General features: G+C 34.2%; 1 protein-coding gene across 1 annotated transcript in view; it reads left to right on the forward strand.

The window, feature by feature from the left end:
* The window catches only part of CFAP47 (cilia and flagella associated protein 47), a 221,468-nt gene that overhangs the window by 123,555 nt on the left and 81,001 nt on the right, over positions 1 to 16,912 (forward strand). The window contains exon 51 of the mRNA XM_072339839.1: positions 14,786 to 14,883. Within this exon, the coding sequence (XP_072195940.1) occupies positions 14,786 to 14,883 (98 nt within the window). The remainder of the gene's footprint in view (positions 1 to 14,785; positions 14,884 to 16,912) is intronic.

Genomic DNA, 16,912 nt, shown 5'->3' on the forward strand with positions numbered 1-16,912 from the left:
TGTTCATGGCTGCTGGAAATACATAGCTAAAAGTGGTGACTACATTGAAAAGTAGTATCTTGTAGTTGAAAATTTTTGTAATCAAATAGTGTTATTATGCTCTATGTACCTATTGTAGTTTTCAACTAGATAAATAGGAGATGTTACTTTTGGAGCGAATGATGCTACTTTTTCTTCACCTTCAGATTAGTTTCTCTTTCTTCAAGGAAAAAAAAAATATCAGGAGATATATTGAAGGAAAAAATCCCTGTGCAAACTGTATGCATATTTGAAAATGTGAACTACCAACCAGGGTGGCTTTTTAAAGTTTTTAAAGTTTTCTTTTTTTTTTTTTTTTTTTTTTTTGCTATTTTTCTAGCATTTGTATTTGCATTTATGCTGGTGCATATCAAATTTTGGAGATGGTTCTGTATATGAAAAACATTAAGGATTAATCTCTTTAGTCCTTTTTTCCTTTGTTAAAAAATAATGTTCAATTATTGTTAGCTTTCTCAGTAGGTGCTCTTTTGCAGTACTGCAGACTGTGAAGCGTTACGCATTTTTTCTGTGCCCTTTTGAAACTCAAAACAGCTTGATTCCACTAATAAACTAACATGTTGTTTTGAAGCAGTTCTGAAGTAGCATCGCTTCAAGGGCCTATGGCCCATGTGGACTTTTGTGGGGCATGGTATGCATGCAATTAAAAATCTGTGCAAAGCAAACATGATAGCCTATTGAAAATTACTAATCAAAGCAGTCTGTAGTTGCTCACAGTGCAAGGCTGCTTGTGAATTTTAGGTCGCATCATTCTTCACATAGTAGATGTTTTAATACTGCCATACTACCATAATCACATGTAAGTCGGTTCTTTTGTAAACGTGCACATATGTATATTTTTGGATATCATAGTATGGCACATGCATATAAACAGATCTTTTTTTTTTTTTTTTTTTTTTTTTTTTTTTTTTTTTTTTACCTTATTAAAAATAGTCTGAAATTGTAATAACAAATTAACCAGAAGGTATATTACTGAAACACACCGTTCGTCTGTCTGGCAGATATCATACGTATGTATAGAGAATTTTGTCTACTAGTAGCCAATTTAATATGAATATTCTGAAAAAAAACTAAAAAATATGAATATTCTGAAAAAACAACAACAATAAAAAAAAATCCTTTGCAAAAGCAATGGTTGTAGTTGTCATGGTTACCTGGTTAGATGTGCTCTGGACTTCTCAAGTTCACCTGTGATGTGACAGGCATGACTTACACCTTTCTGAACTGAAACAGCGCAGAGCATAACCACACTGGAATTTCTTCTTTTCATCCAGTCTTCAACAATAGGGCTAACACGATAGATCTAATTTTAAACCCTTTCCTTGATGTCTGTGACAGAACACACTGAGTGATATATAAAATAACTTTTTTTGAAACAAAAGAGTAAGTAAGCTAGCAACAGAGAATTAGTGTCTTTGCAACCAGTGCCCTTGCTACTAGGCTTGAGGTGCTTGAGATGCTTTTTATCTGCATCATCATTTTGACTTTCCTGCTTTGTCGTGCTTACAAACAATTCTAATTTTACCCCTTAGCAAGTAATGACTCATAAGTACACAGGCAGAACACAGTCATGAAACAGAGGCACAAGTGTGTGTGGGCAGAAAATAATGAGGTAAGGAGAGGATAAAGGGAAGGTCCTTACTAGTCTCCCCTATTCATGCTGTTTCAATTCTGGTGAGCTGTGAGCCCAAAAACAAGAAAAAGTCAAATATTACATCCTAATACTTGACTTATAAGTTCAGTTTCAAATATGGGATTTGTTAAAGTCTTCCACATTTTTTTCCCTGTCTGACTTAACTACTTGAAATATATTATATGAATCTAAACATTACAGATATATTGCAATTACAGTAACATCAACAGGATTGTCTAAAAGTAATTGCATAGCACAACCTATTGCTTAATGTTGAGAGCGTTTTCCTGTAAGGTGTATGTTCAGTCCCTCAGACAGACGAATAGATTCTTAGGACCTAAGAGGGCAATCCCTCTTAGACTACTCCATAAATAGATCCACGTGGTTTTATATACATTTATAGGTGCAGCTACATATATCTATTATTATACTTATATGCTATAATATATGATATAGTAACATTCCCTGTATTTATATTATTATAATATATACATGTATTATTATTATTGTCTGTTATGTTATATTATGTTGTGTTGTTGTTGCATGATGCTGAAAATGAAACAGTACAGAAATATTAATTAAAATAATAGATTGAGTTAAAAGTGGTGTTCTTAACATAACCGGCATTATATTAATTTCCAGCAAGGGGAAATAAACCATATTTCTCAGTCCAATTTAATTTAGTTTTTTCACTTCCTGATCAAACTCCTTCATATATTATTTTTATAATCCTATTACAAGTTGGACTATACTTTCATATGTAGACAATTTTGTACCTTATACTACTGCTACTGCCTGCCTTTGAAGCTGAAACCAAATAATTGCTAAGGAGTGTATTTGTGATAAGGTGTGGAAGTCATTTTGTACTAGTAAAAAAACTGTAGGTTCATCTCATTGTTTTTTCATAGATTAATTTCTATCATATCTCAGACCTTCTTATCCATTCCATAAACTATTCACAGAATTTGCTATGGACTTTTATTTCTATAGCAGCTGCAAAACAATGGTCCAAATAGAATTCTGTTTTTTAATTTATCCCAGGCACTGGATGTTCCTGTAGTCTCTTACATTCAATTATGAGATAGGTTTACCAAAGTAATCAGAAAATGACAATTTTCTGACATTTTTACTGAGTAGGCAGTAGATGTTTCTTGTCCACTCAGTGATTTGGTGTCTAGTGTCTCTCTTAAAATTTTTACCTTATTTCCTCTGTGACATAGCAGATCCATAATTCATCTTAAGATATTTAAGAAACTGTGAATATTAAAGAAGTATTTTTTTCCCACTGCAGCAAAAGACAGATGGTTTTTTATACATTGCCAACAATGAGTGAGGATATGTGTGCATATTTGGATGCACTTTCAAGGCATTATTTATTTCTGTTTATTACCATTGACACTGATTTTGAAATACAACTTTATTTATGAAGGATTTTTTTTTTTTTTCCATTAAAAATAATGGACCAAGCAACTGTTCTTTCTTTATGATTTTTCCCCATTTATCCTTCTGTAATATAGCTCGTGAGATGTTCATTTAGAAAATTTAGTTATTCAAAAGTCAATGTTGTCTTCACCATCAAATATATGTTTCAGAAATAACAAAAATGTTTCAGAATAAGTATATTACAGGTGTGTGTTGTGTACCACGGCACAGGGTATTACTGTCACTGATAACTAGAAGGATCAGAAAATGCATAACCATTAGAATCATAGGCTTAACCATGTTGAGTTGCTGAGTGAGGCCTTTAGCATCACTTGATTTCTATAAGGATTTATAATTTTTTCATTTGTAGTCCTTCACCTGTAGGTCCTTGCTGTTCACTGTAGGTAGATTCAGTCCTGCATTTTGGTCACAGCAACCCTACAGGCTTGGGGAGAAGTGGCTAGAAAGCTGCCTGATGGAAAGGGACCTTGGTGTGCTGATAGACAGTCGGCTGAATGTGAGCCAGCAGTGTGCCCAGGTGGCCAAGAAGGCCAATGGCATCCTGGCTTGTATCAGGAATGGTGGGGTGAGCAGAACTAGGTAACTCATCCTGTCCCTGTGCAAGACATGGAAAATCAGCCCTAGGAGGAGAGGCTGAGGGAACTAGGGCTGTTTAGTCTTGGGAAAAGGCGACTTGTTCCTCTATTCCACTATCTGAAAGGTGTTTACAGCAAGAATGGAGCTGGTCTCTTCTAACCAGTGACAGGTGATAGGACGAGGGGAAATGGCCTCAAGTTGCACCAGGGTAAGTTTAGGTTGGATATCAGGAAAAATTTCTTTACAGAAAGGGTAGTTAAAAACTGGAATAGGCTCATCATGGATGTGGTTGAATCACAATCCATGGATGTGTTTAAAAACTGTTTGGATGTGTTGCTCAGGAACATGATTTAATTGAGGGCTGTTAGAGTTAGGGTAGTATGGTTGGGTTGTGGTTGGACTTGATGATCTCTAAGGTCTTTTCCAACCTGAGCAATTCTATGATTCTGTGTTGTTTTGCCACTTAGAACATAGTACATCTCCCATAAAAGGCCTTTATATATTCTTCCTGGAGAACTTGTCTCTGAATGGCTCCTTCATTCTCTGATGCTCTTGGATTACATGGATACATTTCCATTATTTTCAGTCAAAATAATTGTGCAAGACTGCCAGGTTTTTTGCACTAAGGAAAACCTGCACATGCTATTTCTTATGGAGGAAAGCTGTAAAAAGCTTCTTAGCTGCACTGAAAATGAGAAATTTGTATTAATTTCCACTAAAATGTTATAAATATTTGTAAAAAGGCTTCTTAATGTGATCTAATAAGTGGGGAATATATTTTTCGTAGCAAATAGGAGTTTTTTTGTGTTCTTGTTATGTTATAGTTGTTCTTGAATATGCATTTTATTTCATTTGTGAAGTTGAAATTATTCCAGATCTTCAAATCTGCTGCGTGCATTACATCTGCTTGATATATGGGACTGATGAAGGGGCTACAATGTGTTAGGTACAAGTGGGCTTTGCGTACTGTTTAGACATAGTGTGTTAGGTACAAGTGGGCTTTGCATTCTGTTTAGACATTGGACATTGGTGTACAAATGCACAAATGAGTAAATTATTTTTGGAGGTAAACAACTTTGTAAAATGTTAGTGGATCTTCATAGAAACGGTAAAAGACACTTCTATAACTGAGGTGACTCTCTGAAAAAGTGTTGTATTACTGTAAAAAAAAAAAAAAAAAAAAAAAAAAAAGTGTATTTTCTCAGAGTAGTTGCTACCAAATTCTTTGGCCAGAAAATTCCAGGAAAAGCAGAACATCTGGTTCTGGCCATTTTGAGCTGTAAGGTTAATTTGGAAAAGATGTGAGCAAATAGGAACAATTAAGCTAAATTAATAAACTTAGACTTTCCCCTTTGCAAACTCTTCTAATAAATCTCATTTGTACTGCATAAACTCCAGGCACCATCTTTTTAATTTGTGAGTCTTGCCCTTTGTACATTAGAGGAGATGAAAATGCCAACAACATTGTGAAGTGTCAAATTGAATGAACAGCTTTGATTCTGGTAATTGTTCTTTTAATATGCCTTAATGAAATCCTGGAAACACAAACTTTCAAATATAATTTGAACACTGTTAGGGTGTTAGAAAAGGATTGCAGTAGGGCTATTTTTCCAGTTTCTACTTTCTTTCTGCTTAAAATAACTATTAAAATGTATTATTGTAGTGGTTATGTTTGCTAACATGATTCTGGTTAGGTGTTCATGCCATGCAAAATGATACGGTGCAAGTATCAAGAAATGTGTTAAATTCTATGTTTGTCATCTGTATATGTCTGCTAGACATTATGTAGTAATGATCTGGAAAAAGGTAAATGAACTGTGAGATTCTGAAATGTGTCCAGCTAGCAGTAGCTATGCTATTCTGTTAGCTGAGAAAATACTTCCTGGTGTCATTGCTTCTGTCTGTTAAATATCACATTTCAGCTCACATCAAAAATGTGAATCAATTTGCAATGAATATTTCTGTTTTCTTTACCTTGGAAGCATCTGCCAGACTTCACTTTAATGTTTAATGTATGCTGTTTGACAGTCTATAGCAACCTTACAGGACTCTAAGTATTATTTCACTTGACAAACATAGTTAACACTTTTCAGGCATGATTATTTTAGTTTGGTATTTTGAGACCTGAATGCATGCTTGTTTATCTGTATGGAATGGTACTTTTGTATTCCTCTTCTGTTCTACAATAAGCTATATTAATTTTCTTCCACTGAACTTTCTACCTATGTTTTTCCATGAATGCTACACACATCTGAGTCTCATACTTGTTTCAACTGATTTGCCTACTTCCTACCAATAAATTTATAGGGAGATCAACATTTTTTTCTTTATTACTCCATATAATGTCTTCTATGTTGTGTAGTTTACTAAAAGCTTGATTTGTAAGTAATAATTCATGAATTGTCTTTCATATGATCTTTGCTTTTCTGTATGCAGTTCAAGTATTAAAACAGGTAAAAATGTGAGCAGATTCTGTTCCTATTGCCTTTGTGTTTTGAATCTGTGTTTTAAATTAGATCATTCTGGTCTGATGGGAACAGTATTACCTCTCTCAGTCTATTTCTAAATAGTGATCAAAACAAAAATCAGAATTGTTTACAGCCATACTGGGTTGCAACGGTATGCTGAATACATACTAAGGTAGTCTAAAATAGAGGAATTACACATTTGAAAATTACAGTTATTCCAGGAAAAGCGAATATAGTCAGGTTGTACATCCTCAGATATTCATCATAGAGGCTACATTTAGAGGAAGTGTATTACTGAATACACTTCCTCTATAAATAAATATAAATAAATACACTTAGAGATCCAAAATGCATTTCTACACTCAGTTACAAAAATCACTTTTTTTTCTTTCTTTGTTTTTTTTTTTTTTTTTTTATAATTTTAAAACCCTTTTCAATTTCCTTTTCCCCCTGTTCTAACTACTTTAAAATCCCTGCTTTTGAGGGATTTACAACAGCTGTTATTGTTTGGTGCTTTGTTTGTTTGTCTTTGGCAAATTAAAGTGAATTACAAAATTATGATTGGAATTCCTGTTAATGTGTGTAGCTATTTCTATGTGATTTAGGAAGAGTGCTTCAGCTTTCATAGTGTTTATACTATTTATTGTTTAGTGCTAAAAATATTTATAGGATTGCTTTCACTGAACTCTCATTGTTTAACAGTTCCTTATTTATCTACCAATTTATTGAGAAATTAAGAGGAACAGCGTTTATCAGTGTTAAAATTTATGCTTCCCGCTGTAAAGAAGATAGGGAGATACATTTCTGTAATTATGGCAAGTAATATCCATTAAATTAATGGAGGATTGGTTTTATTTAGTGTGGAAGTGTGGAAACAAAATTATTTGATGCAAAGATTAATGGAATTTGACATTATTTCTTATTTTATTTTAAACATAAATTGCATGCAGAAATCTACACAGTTTTACTATAGCATAATGAAAAGATGCATACTTAACCATCAGGATTCATATGAATCACTTTTTTTTTTTTTTTTTTTTTGTATGGGCTTATAGAGAATTAAACTGTTTTTCTAAAATGGCTAAGGCTTCTTGATGCTCAAAGGAGACAGGCTGAAGAGGTCGTTTGAGTACAGAAAATTCTACTCAATAATATCTTTTTCAGAGAGCAGGCAGTTGTCATCATAGAGTAATCTTCATGTGTTTGTGTTTGCATTGCCTTTTCATTTTAACTTAGGAGGCCAAATAAAATGTCTAGTGTGTGGCAGAGCTTGTAAGGGAAAGTGACTCAAATCACAGTAAATGTGATTACAAGGTTCTTATCAAGATAAAAGGGTGACACTAACTAAGAAAATATATAGATACTTGTCATATCTAATCCCTTTGCATTTTCCTAGCTGTATCTGTAGGAAACATGGCAGTAATGCTATATCAGGATTGATAAAACACCGTTGGTTAATTTTGTACTTTTGCCATACACTTGTTTTATGGAAAAACATATTTTTATTGATATATACAGAAATAGTGTAATGAATGATGTTCAGAAATTCATTGGTAGAGCACAAGTGTAATTACTGTAGTCCCGGTTTATCATCACTTAAGGAAAAAAACATTGATCTGGATTTAGCATGGATTTTGAAGGAATCTACAAGTGAACCCTGTCAAGAAAGGAGGTCTTTTCTCATTCTAATCTCTTGTGGGTTTGTATAGTAAAATAAAAGTTAACTCACAGCTAGACGTTGAATTAGAAATTCATATATAGTCCAGGAAATACTGTTAACTTAGTTTCCCAGTTCGTACTCCTATCTATAAGGTCTGTATTCAAAATGAGGCTATGTGGTGTTCACCATTTTGGGGGGTTAAATATTTTGAAAACCTGTTGAGTTAAAAGGGAAATAATCTATTTTGCTCTTGAGCACTGCTGTTTGACCCTAGCTTAAGAAGTATATCTTTTAAATTGAGTAACCTTTAAAGCAAAAAGAGAAAACAAATAATATTTCTGTGATGAACAAGAGCCTGCCTGCCACACTCATTAAAGTCTGCATCAGTGGAGGTAGCCCACTGTTGCTGACACCAGTGCTGAAATGCACCACCCACTGCCTCTACTGCCATACTACTTACTGCCTCTGAAGTCATGGGCTCAGATAATAAAATAGAAGGCATTATTTTCATAGCAGCCCTCGTATTTGCTTTATTGATAAGTCTGAATGAGCTAGGCAATCTGTCCTAGATCTTTCCCTCCTTCAACACTGTAAGCTTTTCCTGGTGCTTTTAACGTGTCCTAATGCCCACCACTTGTTATCCTTTCCATTCGTAACATGCAGATTACTTTTAGATGCAATTTTTTGTGAATAAGAATATTATAATCCTTGTCTTTCCTTAGAAATCTTTCTGAAATATATATATATTTAGCAATACTTATTTTATGAATTTTAAAATCATACCGACTACTTTTGTGCTTTCATAGGTCTTTTCATAGGTGCACTGTAATTACCTGCTTTGTGGACACTTCTTTTTTTAAAAATTGTTTTTTTTTTCCTCTCAAATTGTTCTTTTCTCTCTCCTACTATGCAAATACTTTTCCCACTCTTAGACTAGATTATCCTGTCCTCTCTTTAGCCTCAGCTGCTTTCTTTGCCAAGTCTTTGAACTATGGTAATTATAATAATCAAATAACATTCTTAAACAAATATGATTTATCTTCGCATTAGAGATTAAACAGTGCTTTAAAAGCATCTTAGCATTCTAAGCAACCAAAACACTTCACCATATCATTCTTCAATTATATCAAATTTATTCTAATTAGTGAAAGGTTCCAGTTCATCTTGTTCAGTATTCAGACTGCTAAAGCCATCACATAGTAATCTTCCCATAAATTCCCCAAAAGTTTCTGTTCATGATGGTGGTCTAATTTTGAGTTTTGTCTAAGCAGTAGAAAATTTTAATCTTCTGGACTAAAAATAATAGATTCAGAGAGTAAATAATGAAAGGTTAATGCAAGTGTTTTGAGAAAGCCACAGGATATAGATGTCTGATCTGCAGGGTACTCCCAAACATACAGCCTCTTCTACTTGAAAACTACTTATGTTCCCAAAATCTGCTCAGTTTATTTTCAGTGGCTCATACATGATAGACTCCTTATGCAGTAGATTGCTTCATCCCCTAAGTGACCACATCATCCTTCTTCTTCAGTGAGTGTTCGGTGGTATGTAATGCAAGCCTGGGGCTCTTTTCAGTATATGGCCATAAGCTTCTAGTAAGGAGAGGGTCCAGGAGAGAGCCATAAAGATTATTAGAGGGCTGGAGCACCTCCACTATGAAGACAGGCTGAGGGAGTTGGGCTTGTTCAGCCTGGCGAAGAGAAAGCTGTGGGGTTACCTCATTGCAGCCTTCCAGTACCTAAAGGGAGCCTATAATCGGGAGGGAAGTCAACTCTTTGGAAGGCTAGATAATAGTAGTACAAGGGGGGTTTAAGTTGAAGAAGGGAATACTTGGGTTGGATGCCAGGGAGTAGTTCTTTTCTGTGAGAGTGGTGAAGTGCTGGAACAGGCTGCCCAGAGAAGTTGTGGATACCCTGTCCTTGGAGGTACTCAGGGCCAGGCTGGATGGGGCCCTGGGCTGCCTGGTTCCTTGCCTGTGGCAGGAGGGTTGGACCTTGATGATCCTTGTGGTCCCTTCCATCCGAAGCCATTCTATGTTTCTATGATTCTGTGAAAGCAGGTTCAGAAAAGGTTATTGACATTGTGGTCACAGTTTGTAAAGTTTATGATGGCACTTCAAATTTATTCTTCTAAGATACATCTCCCAACTAAATGACAACAGTGTATTTTTTATTGTTTCACTAAATCCAGTGTATTTTGTTACTCTTCAGTATTTAGAATTGTCTTAAACTTTGTGCACTTCCTGTTCACATATGTCATATTGCCGGCAAAGCATTAAAAATCCTGAGAGAATCTAATGCCAAATATATTACTTGCATTATAATCTATTTTTGAACTTTGGATAATATCTGTACTTGTATCACAAGTGGTTGGTATTTGGATGATGTACTAGCCATATTTATCGTAGAACCATAGAATATTGCAAGCTGGAAGGGACCTAAAAGACCACGGAGTCCAACTTCTGACTCCACACAGAACCACCCAAAATGCAGCCTGTACACCTGAGAGATTTGTCCAGAAGCTCCTTGAACTCTGACTGTGTGGAGCTGTGCCTACTGTCATGGGCAGCCTGTTCGATGCCCACAGCTCTCTGGTGAAGAACATTTGCTTATCACCCAGCTTGACCATCCCCTGACGCAGCTCCATGCTGTTCAGTATTCTCTGAGGTTACTCACCATGCCACAATTTTCTCAGGAAATGCTGTGTCATTTGTAGCTGACTAAATTTACGTAGATAGCTCTATGCAAATTACATATACAGTATTTTATATATACATATACTGAATCCTGTAAGAATGAAATTAATGTCTGAGGAATATTAAAATATACTTCAAGCAGTGTTACAAGGAATGAATTAAATGATCATTCATTGCTAAGGTTACTAAAATGTGTTTATTTGCATAAAATAACATTTTAGATCAAGTTTGTCTTGCCATGTAATGCAAAAGCATTTTTAAAAGCTATACAGATTGTTTACTTTTATTGAAAAAGTATAGCCTTCAGGTGAAAAAACGTAAGCTAAAGAATAAAAGTGTCAACTTTAAATTAATAACTGCCTTGCAAGGAGAAAATACAGACACGTTGCTTTTCCAAGGATGAGCTATTCCTCACATAGTTAAAATAGTTATTAGTATCTGCCTTTTTGCATCATTTTGAGGTTCTAGCATAAAAGAATTGCAACATTCTCATAATGTGTTAGTGTTGGCTTTCTCCATAAATTAAGTTCACAGTTTCTTCACATGGAAAACAAATCTGGGGAGAAATGTCTAGAGTCAGTTAAAATAACATTTAATTTATAGGTTGTTTTCAGCAGGGTGATGTGTTTACAGAAAAAGAAAGACTGCACTTCTCAGCTGGGGCAATCAGGTTTATCTAGGACACCATTAAAACAAACATGCAAAATGTTATTGTAAAACATATGGTTTTTTGTCTGTTTTGGACATATTTTAACTAGTTAGATGGCATAAATGTGAGCTTTTTAAAAAAAAATGGAAAAAACACAATAAATTTAAGTTCTAAGCATTAGCTATAAATATATAAAGGTAGAAAAACTTAAGTTGTCAGGAAAAGACTGCAGGAAAAATATTAGGTTCTTTTTGTGTACTTCTTAGAATGCTATGGCTAGTCAAATTTGAAAAACGAGCAACATAAATCGTCATCTCATCTGCTTGAAATAATTTATTTTTTAAAATCTTTATTTTTCATCTAATAAATCAAACTAAATAGACATGACCTGTATGTATAGCTGATCAGTTTTCATGAACAGCAGCTCTTGTCTGGATGACTCCGTGAGGCATTTGTGTGTGAGCAGAAAGTAGTCAGTGTTTTGATTTTTCCAATCCTAACAGTGAAGAGCTCTTTGTACGTTGAGAATGATCACACATTTACATATCATGGAGGTATAGGTAAAATGTATTTTAAATTTAAATTTCACGTTCTGTAAAGTACAGTAACCTATGATAAGAACAACATTAGGTTATCTACCTAAGGAGAATTTATATAACTAATAGCCTTAAAAACTTTTTATAAAATCAAGAAATCATCCTGTTTTATTCCCTTGCCTTTTACTGCTAAAAAACATATCCCAGAAGACACATTTAAGAGCAATCTTTAATGATATACCTAAAGCTAAACTTGAATTTATTTCTTTCATTGCTATAATAGCTCTGCAAATGTTAGGTAAAAATACTATGAAAGAAAAGATGTTTAAATTGAAAATATCACTTTAATTCATCTTTTGCTTAAATAATCATACTTATAATGTCAACCTGAGAAGTCTGAATTTTATTTATTCAGCAGTTCAATTTATCCTTCAAATCAATATCAACCCTTGCAAAACACCACCAAGGCCTAGAATTTTCAGGAGACCAAAGCAAATCTTCCTTTATCATCAGTGATATGCAATGCAGATGACTGATGGACAGCTGTATCCAAATCAGGAGAGAAGTATCTATCTTTTCTATTTTTAACCCAATATATAACTGCTGATGCTTGGCAGCAAATTTAATGGGTGACATAGCAGGTATAGGATGAAAGGTAATTTTAGGGAACAGATGAGGAAAGGGGAAAAAGAACAGAAATCTCAGTTTGTGGCTGACAAGACAGTAACATATTATAATCCAAGTGAGTAGAGGGAAGCATTTTGCCAGTAAAAGGAAGGGGATTTCACAACTAGTTTCTCTTCAGGAAATGATCCAAGGTATAAGATTAAAAGTATATAGCTTTAACAAACATGGGTTTCTTAAGCCAATTTTTTCTAACATCTTGAAAATTACACAAGCAAGTGAGGAAATCGAACAGAGGAGAAGCAATCTGTTTGCATTACTGAAAAGTAGGGCAAAGTTCTTAGCTGGCTAGATGTTCAACTGCGGAGGAAAAAACAATGATTTTGGCATGTCATGCAAATTAGAATGAGACTTGGGAGGCACCTGTGAAAATTTTAACCTGAAAAGTATACTGAAAGCTCAAATTTCATTTTCATGTAAATTACAATTTAATAGTTATCTTTTAAATAAATAATCTTCTATTCTCAGAAGTAATTACTGGAGATAAATACTAATCAAAGAAATTGCCTTGTTGCTATGAAAGAATAGATACAGGAATATGGATTTTTGTCTTCAAATTCTGGGCAACTACATGTAATAGAAATTATACAGCTTCCCAGGCTTCCAGTTCTTTCACATATGAAAAAATAAGGGTAAATTCTAAAACAAACACACACACACACACACACACACAAAGAGCTGTTTTATACTAATATAATTTGAATTTGCACTTTCTGACATGAAGGATCCTTCTTTGCCCTAACCATTAATGACAGATGCTAGACCATAACTAGCAATGGCGGAAGCTTTCTGACCAAGGGAGAGGCTGAGGGAGAAGAATTGTGGACTTTAAATTTTTGCATAAATGCATTTTTTTTTTTTTTTTATGTTCAAGTTTTTGCTCACTCCTTTTAATGCTGGTGATTTCTCTGTAAAGTACTCACCAAACTTTGTTTTGTTTCTTATAATGAGATCTGACAAGATCATGACCTGTTGCTTGCATGAAGCAGGCTAAGGATTTTTCTGTCATTGAAATCTGAGAGTGAGATGATAAATATGGTCCTGAAGTCAAGCCAGGTTTATCTCCTATCATGGACATGGATGAAGGCCACAGAGGTGATCAGAGGGCTGAAGCACCTCTCCTATGAAGGAAGACTGAGGCAGCTGGAGGCTGGAGTTGTTCAATGTGGAAAAAAGATGGTTCTGGGGAGACCTCATTGTGGCCTCATTGTAGATTGAAAGGAGAAGGCTTTGAAGTAAAAGATGGGAAATTTTAGCTAAATTTCACCACCAGAGGGTGGTGAGGTGCTAGCACAGCTGCCTAGAGAACCTGTGGTGCCCCATCCCTGGAGGCGCTCCAGGCCAGGAGTAAGGTAGATTATAATGTCTACATTATGATAATTCTGAAGTACAGAAAAATGATTTAGGAAAGTTAAGATTGCAAAGGAAAAGTGTTCTGTGGCTTCATAAATGATCTCCAGACTTCACAGAGGAGTGTTGCAAAAATCCAGGTGTGGAACAAAAGCTCAGAACTTGCTTGTCTGAGCTAATAGTCACTCAGTGTCATAAGGTTTGGTGCATTTCAGCTTTTGTATATATTGTGAGAATTTCCCACTGGTCCTTTTAGGACTAGCTAATACAAAGTACTGAAGGGAATCAAATCCTCTGGTTTTCTGAACAGTTTAACCTGTGACTAAATGTGGGATTATAGAGTTTATAGCATAGTGTTTGTTTGTTTGTTTGTTATAGGTTTTGTTTATTGACCACAGTCTTACAAGTCGTTATTAACAGAATTTAGAATAAGATATCTCATAAGATATTATTGATGCTCTATTGTTTTGATGAATATGCTCATCATCTTTTTGCTTTCTCAGTCTCTTGAACACAATCTTGGTTGTTATCAAAATATTTAGAGCACAGGACAAGCTGATAGGAAAATAAGTTACAGTATAAATCAATGTAGAAACATGTTTGAACATGTATATTAGGATGGATTCCGTGTAACTGAAAATTCTGATCTGTTTAACAAATGACAAGGTTTTTCAATCTATTGTGAATTACCTTTTACTTAATTAAATCAGTTAAATTTTTAAAATGTTTTCTTTTTTGAAAGAGAACAGTTGTGAATCAGTGATATTTAAAATTGTAAAACAACATGATATTCAAGTAAACTAATTTGCCAAAGTGCTATTTCCTTTCAATTTGTGTACATATTGATTTTGCTACTCTTTTGAACCCAGGCGAGACAGGATTAGATAGGGCAGTTGACTGACAGCAATTAAATCAATCTGTGATTTTCTTTGTCTCCAAATGAACAGTGACTGGCAGCTCTGAAAAAAAGCCAAAGTTTCTCATTGATTGGAATGCTGCTGGGACCGATCACCTTGTGAGATGATTTATGGAATGTTTTATTCTTTTGTACATAGGAGGAAGTTCTTCAAATTGCCAAGTGTGGTTTTCCTTAAATATTAACAGCATACCTGCAGCACCTGAAAGGAAGATAGATGTGAAATGCAGAGCTCTGGTAAGATTACTCTAAATGTTTAATTTTCTTTTCAATTGCATTAGGAGAAAACATAATTTTACTATTGTTCTTGCTGCTATCACAGAAGATTTATTGGTTTTATTAGGTGACCACCTGTTTTTTTGCATAATAAAGCTCAGTACTTTCTGTAAGACCTCACATAAACTCACTGATATGAACTCAAATGGATTCTTGAAAAAAAGTGTTTACCCCATTTAAATAATTGTATTCTTCTGCTGTAATCTGTATTTAGTTTTGGATAGTAGATGCATTTGAAATCCATAAATATTTCAAGCAGTTTACATATTAACCACAGTAGGATAAGTCTCTTGTGGTACCCTCCTTCCTTACACATGCAAAATTGCTTTTCATTAATTGTTGGAATGTACTTAATCATATCTTTATTATTAAACACATACCTTCACTCTCAATAAAGTAGTTAAATTTTATTAGGATTTTTAGGAAAATGACTGCATAATTTTAGAGAAATCATATGTTTTAAAGCACATAAGTGTGTGAAGATGAAATATTTCTTGATTTTCAGAGATGTTATTTTAATTATATTCCTTAATTGCTTGTTTACTTTATTACTTAGTAGCCCTGCATTCTGTATGAATTGTAGACAGAGAAGAAACACTGACTAGGAGTGATGCAAGTTCTAAGGGACTGCCTCTTCCAGTGATAGATGCTGTGGACGGAAATGAGTTTGCTCTGTTGATTTTTGTGTGGCAGGGTGGAGAAAACACACAAAAGAAAGTAAACACAAAAGCTAGAATGAAATAGTTTGCAATTTTTGACTTTGGAAAGAATAATGCAGATTTTTATCCTGCGGCACCATGCTTTGCCTTGTATCATTTGCTGTTCTGAATGTACTGTAAGAAAATAGTAAAAGGAAAAGCTTGATTCAAATTATATAATTTACTGTATTTTGTAATATCTTGTCCAGGGGCATTTTAACTATGCCTCATATTTTTGACTGTAATTCAGTATGAAAACCTGCAAAAGGCACTTATAGTAAATCCAACATATTTTAGAGTGTATGGGGTAATGAAGTTATTGACTTGAGTAAGAAGAATTCTTTCCTAGTGAAAGTAAAGTCAGTAGGGAAGATTTCTGTGGGAAATCTTGTGGGGAAAAAAAAATGAATAACACATTGATGAATTTTGAAAATGACAGAAAGGATCTGGATTCATAGTGCACTTGTTTACTGTTACAGAGTCGTCTGAATTGAGTAGTTGTATGCCAGGCAGTTTGTATTGGAATGGGAGTGCTTTCTGTCTTTAAGGAGCCTGGGATTATCTTAATTAATTAGTTAATGTAAAGAACTTATACAGTCTACGGCTACTAAAAAGTGGTCAAATACAAGCAGATAGCAAATAATGTTTGTGCTACTGTTACTGAACTATCATTTGACTGTCTGCTTCTCATGTGTTAAGAATTGTACTGAAGGAAATCAAAGGAAATGCATTAGAAGCATAGCAAACTAGCAGGGTATGTACATGTAGTGTTGTAGCTTTGTAACTGTTGAGTTTTCTGTTCAGTCTTTCCATTTCATTAGTAACATTTTTTTACCTTGACCACACTCTTCGTGCTACTTATGATTTTGTAGACTTCTGTAATATTCATTCTAACTTACCTCTCTTCCAAGATGAAGATTATGATAAGGTATTAATTTTTATTTATATTTTTCAGTTGAAACTTGTAGCATTTCTCCAAAAGTGCTAAAAAAATTAAACAGATAAAATCAGTAGAGAAAGATAGAAGGCCATTTGTATTTTAGCAGGTCCTCTATCTGCATTAGTCAAAGTGAAGATGAGATAATTAATTGGCATCTTAAGAAATGTAACTTCTTAAAAAAATTTGTATGCAACATAGAATGCCACAAAAATTTCCATGAATGAAATTTAAAAGATCAGATGAAAAGCAACAAGAGTTGTTAAATCCCATTAATCTTTTGAAATGATTCATAGAACAGCATCCTCTTGTATAAAAGTCAATCTATGACAAACTTGCTTGATGGCTATGCCTG

Source organism: Excalfactoria chinensis, chromosome 1 (assembly GCF_039878825.1).
Source record: "Excalfactoria chinensis isolate bCotChi1 chromosome 1, bCotChi1.hap2, whole genome shotgun sequence".
In the NCBI taxonomy this organism is placed as follows: domain Eukaryota; kingdom Metazoa; phylum Chordata; class Aves; order Galliformes; family Phasianidae; genus Excalfactoria; species Excalfactoria chinensis.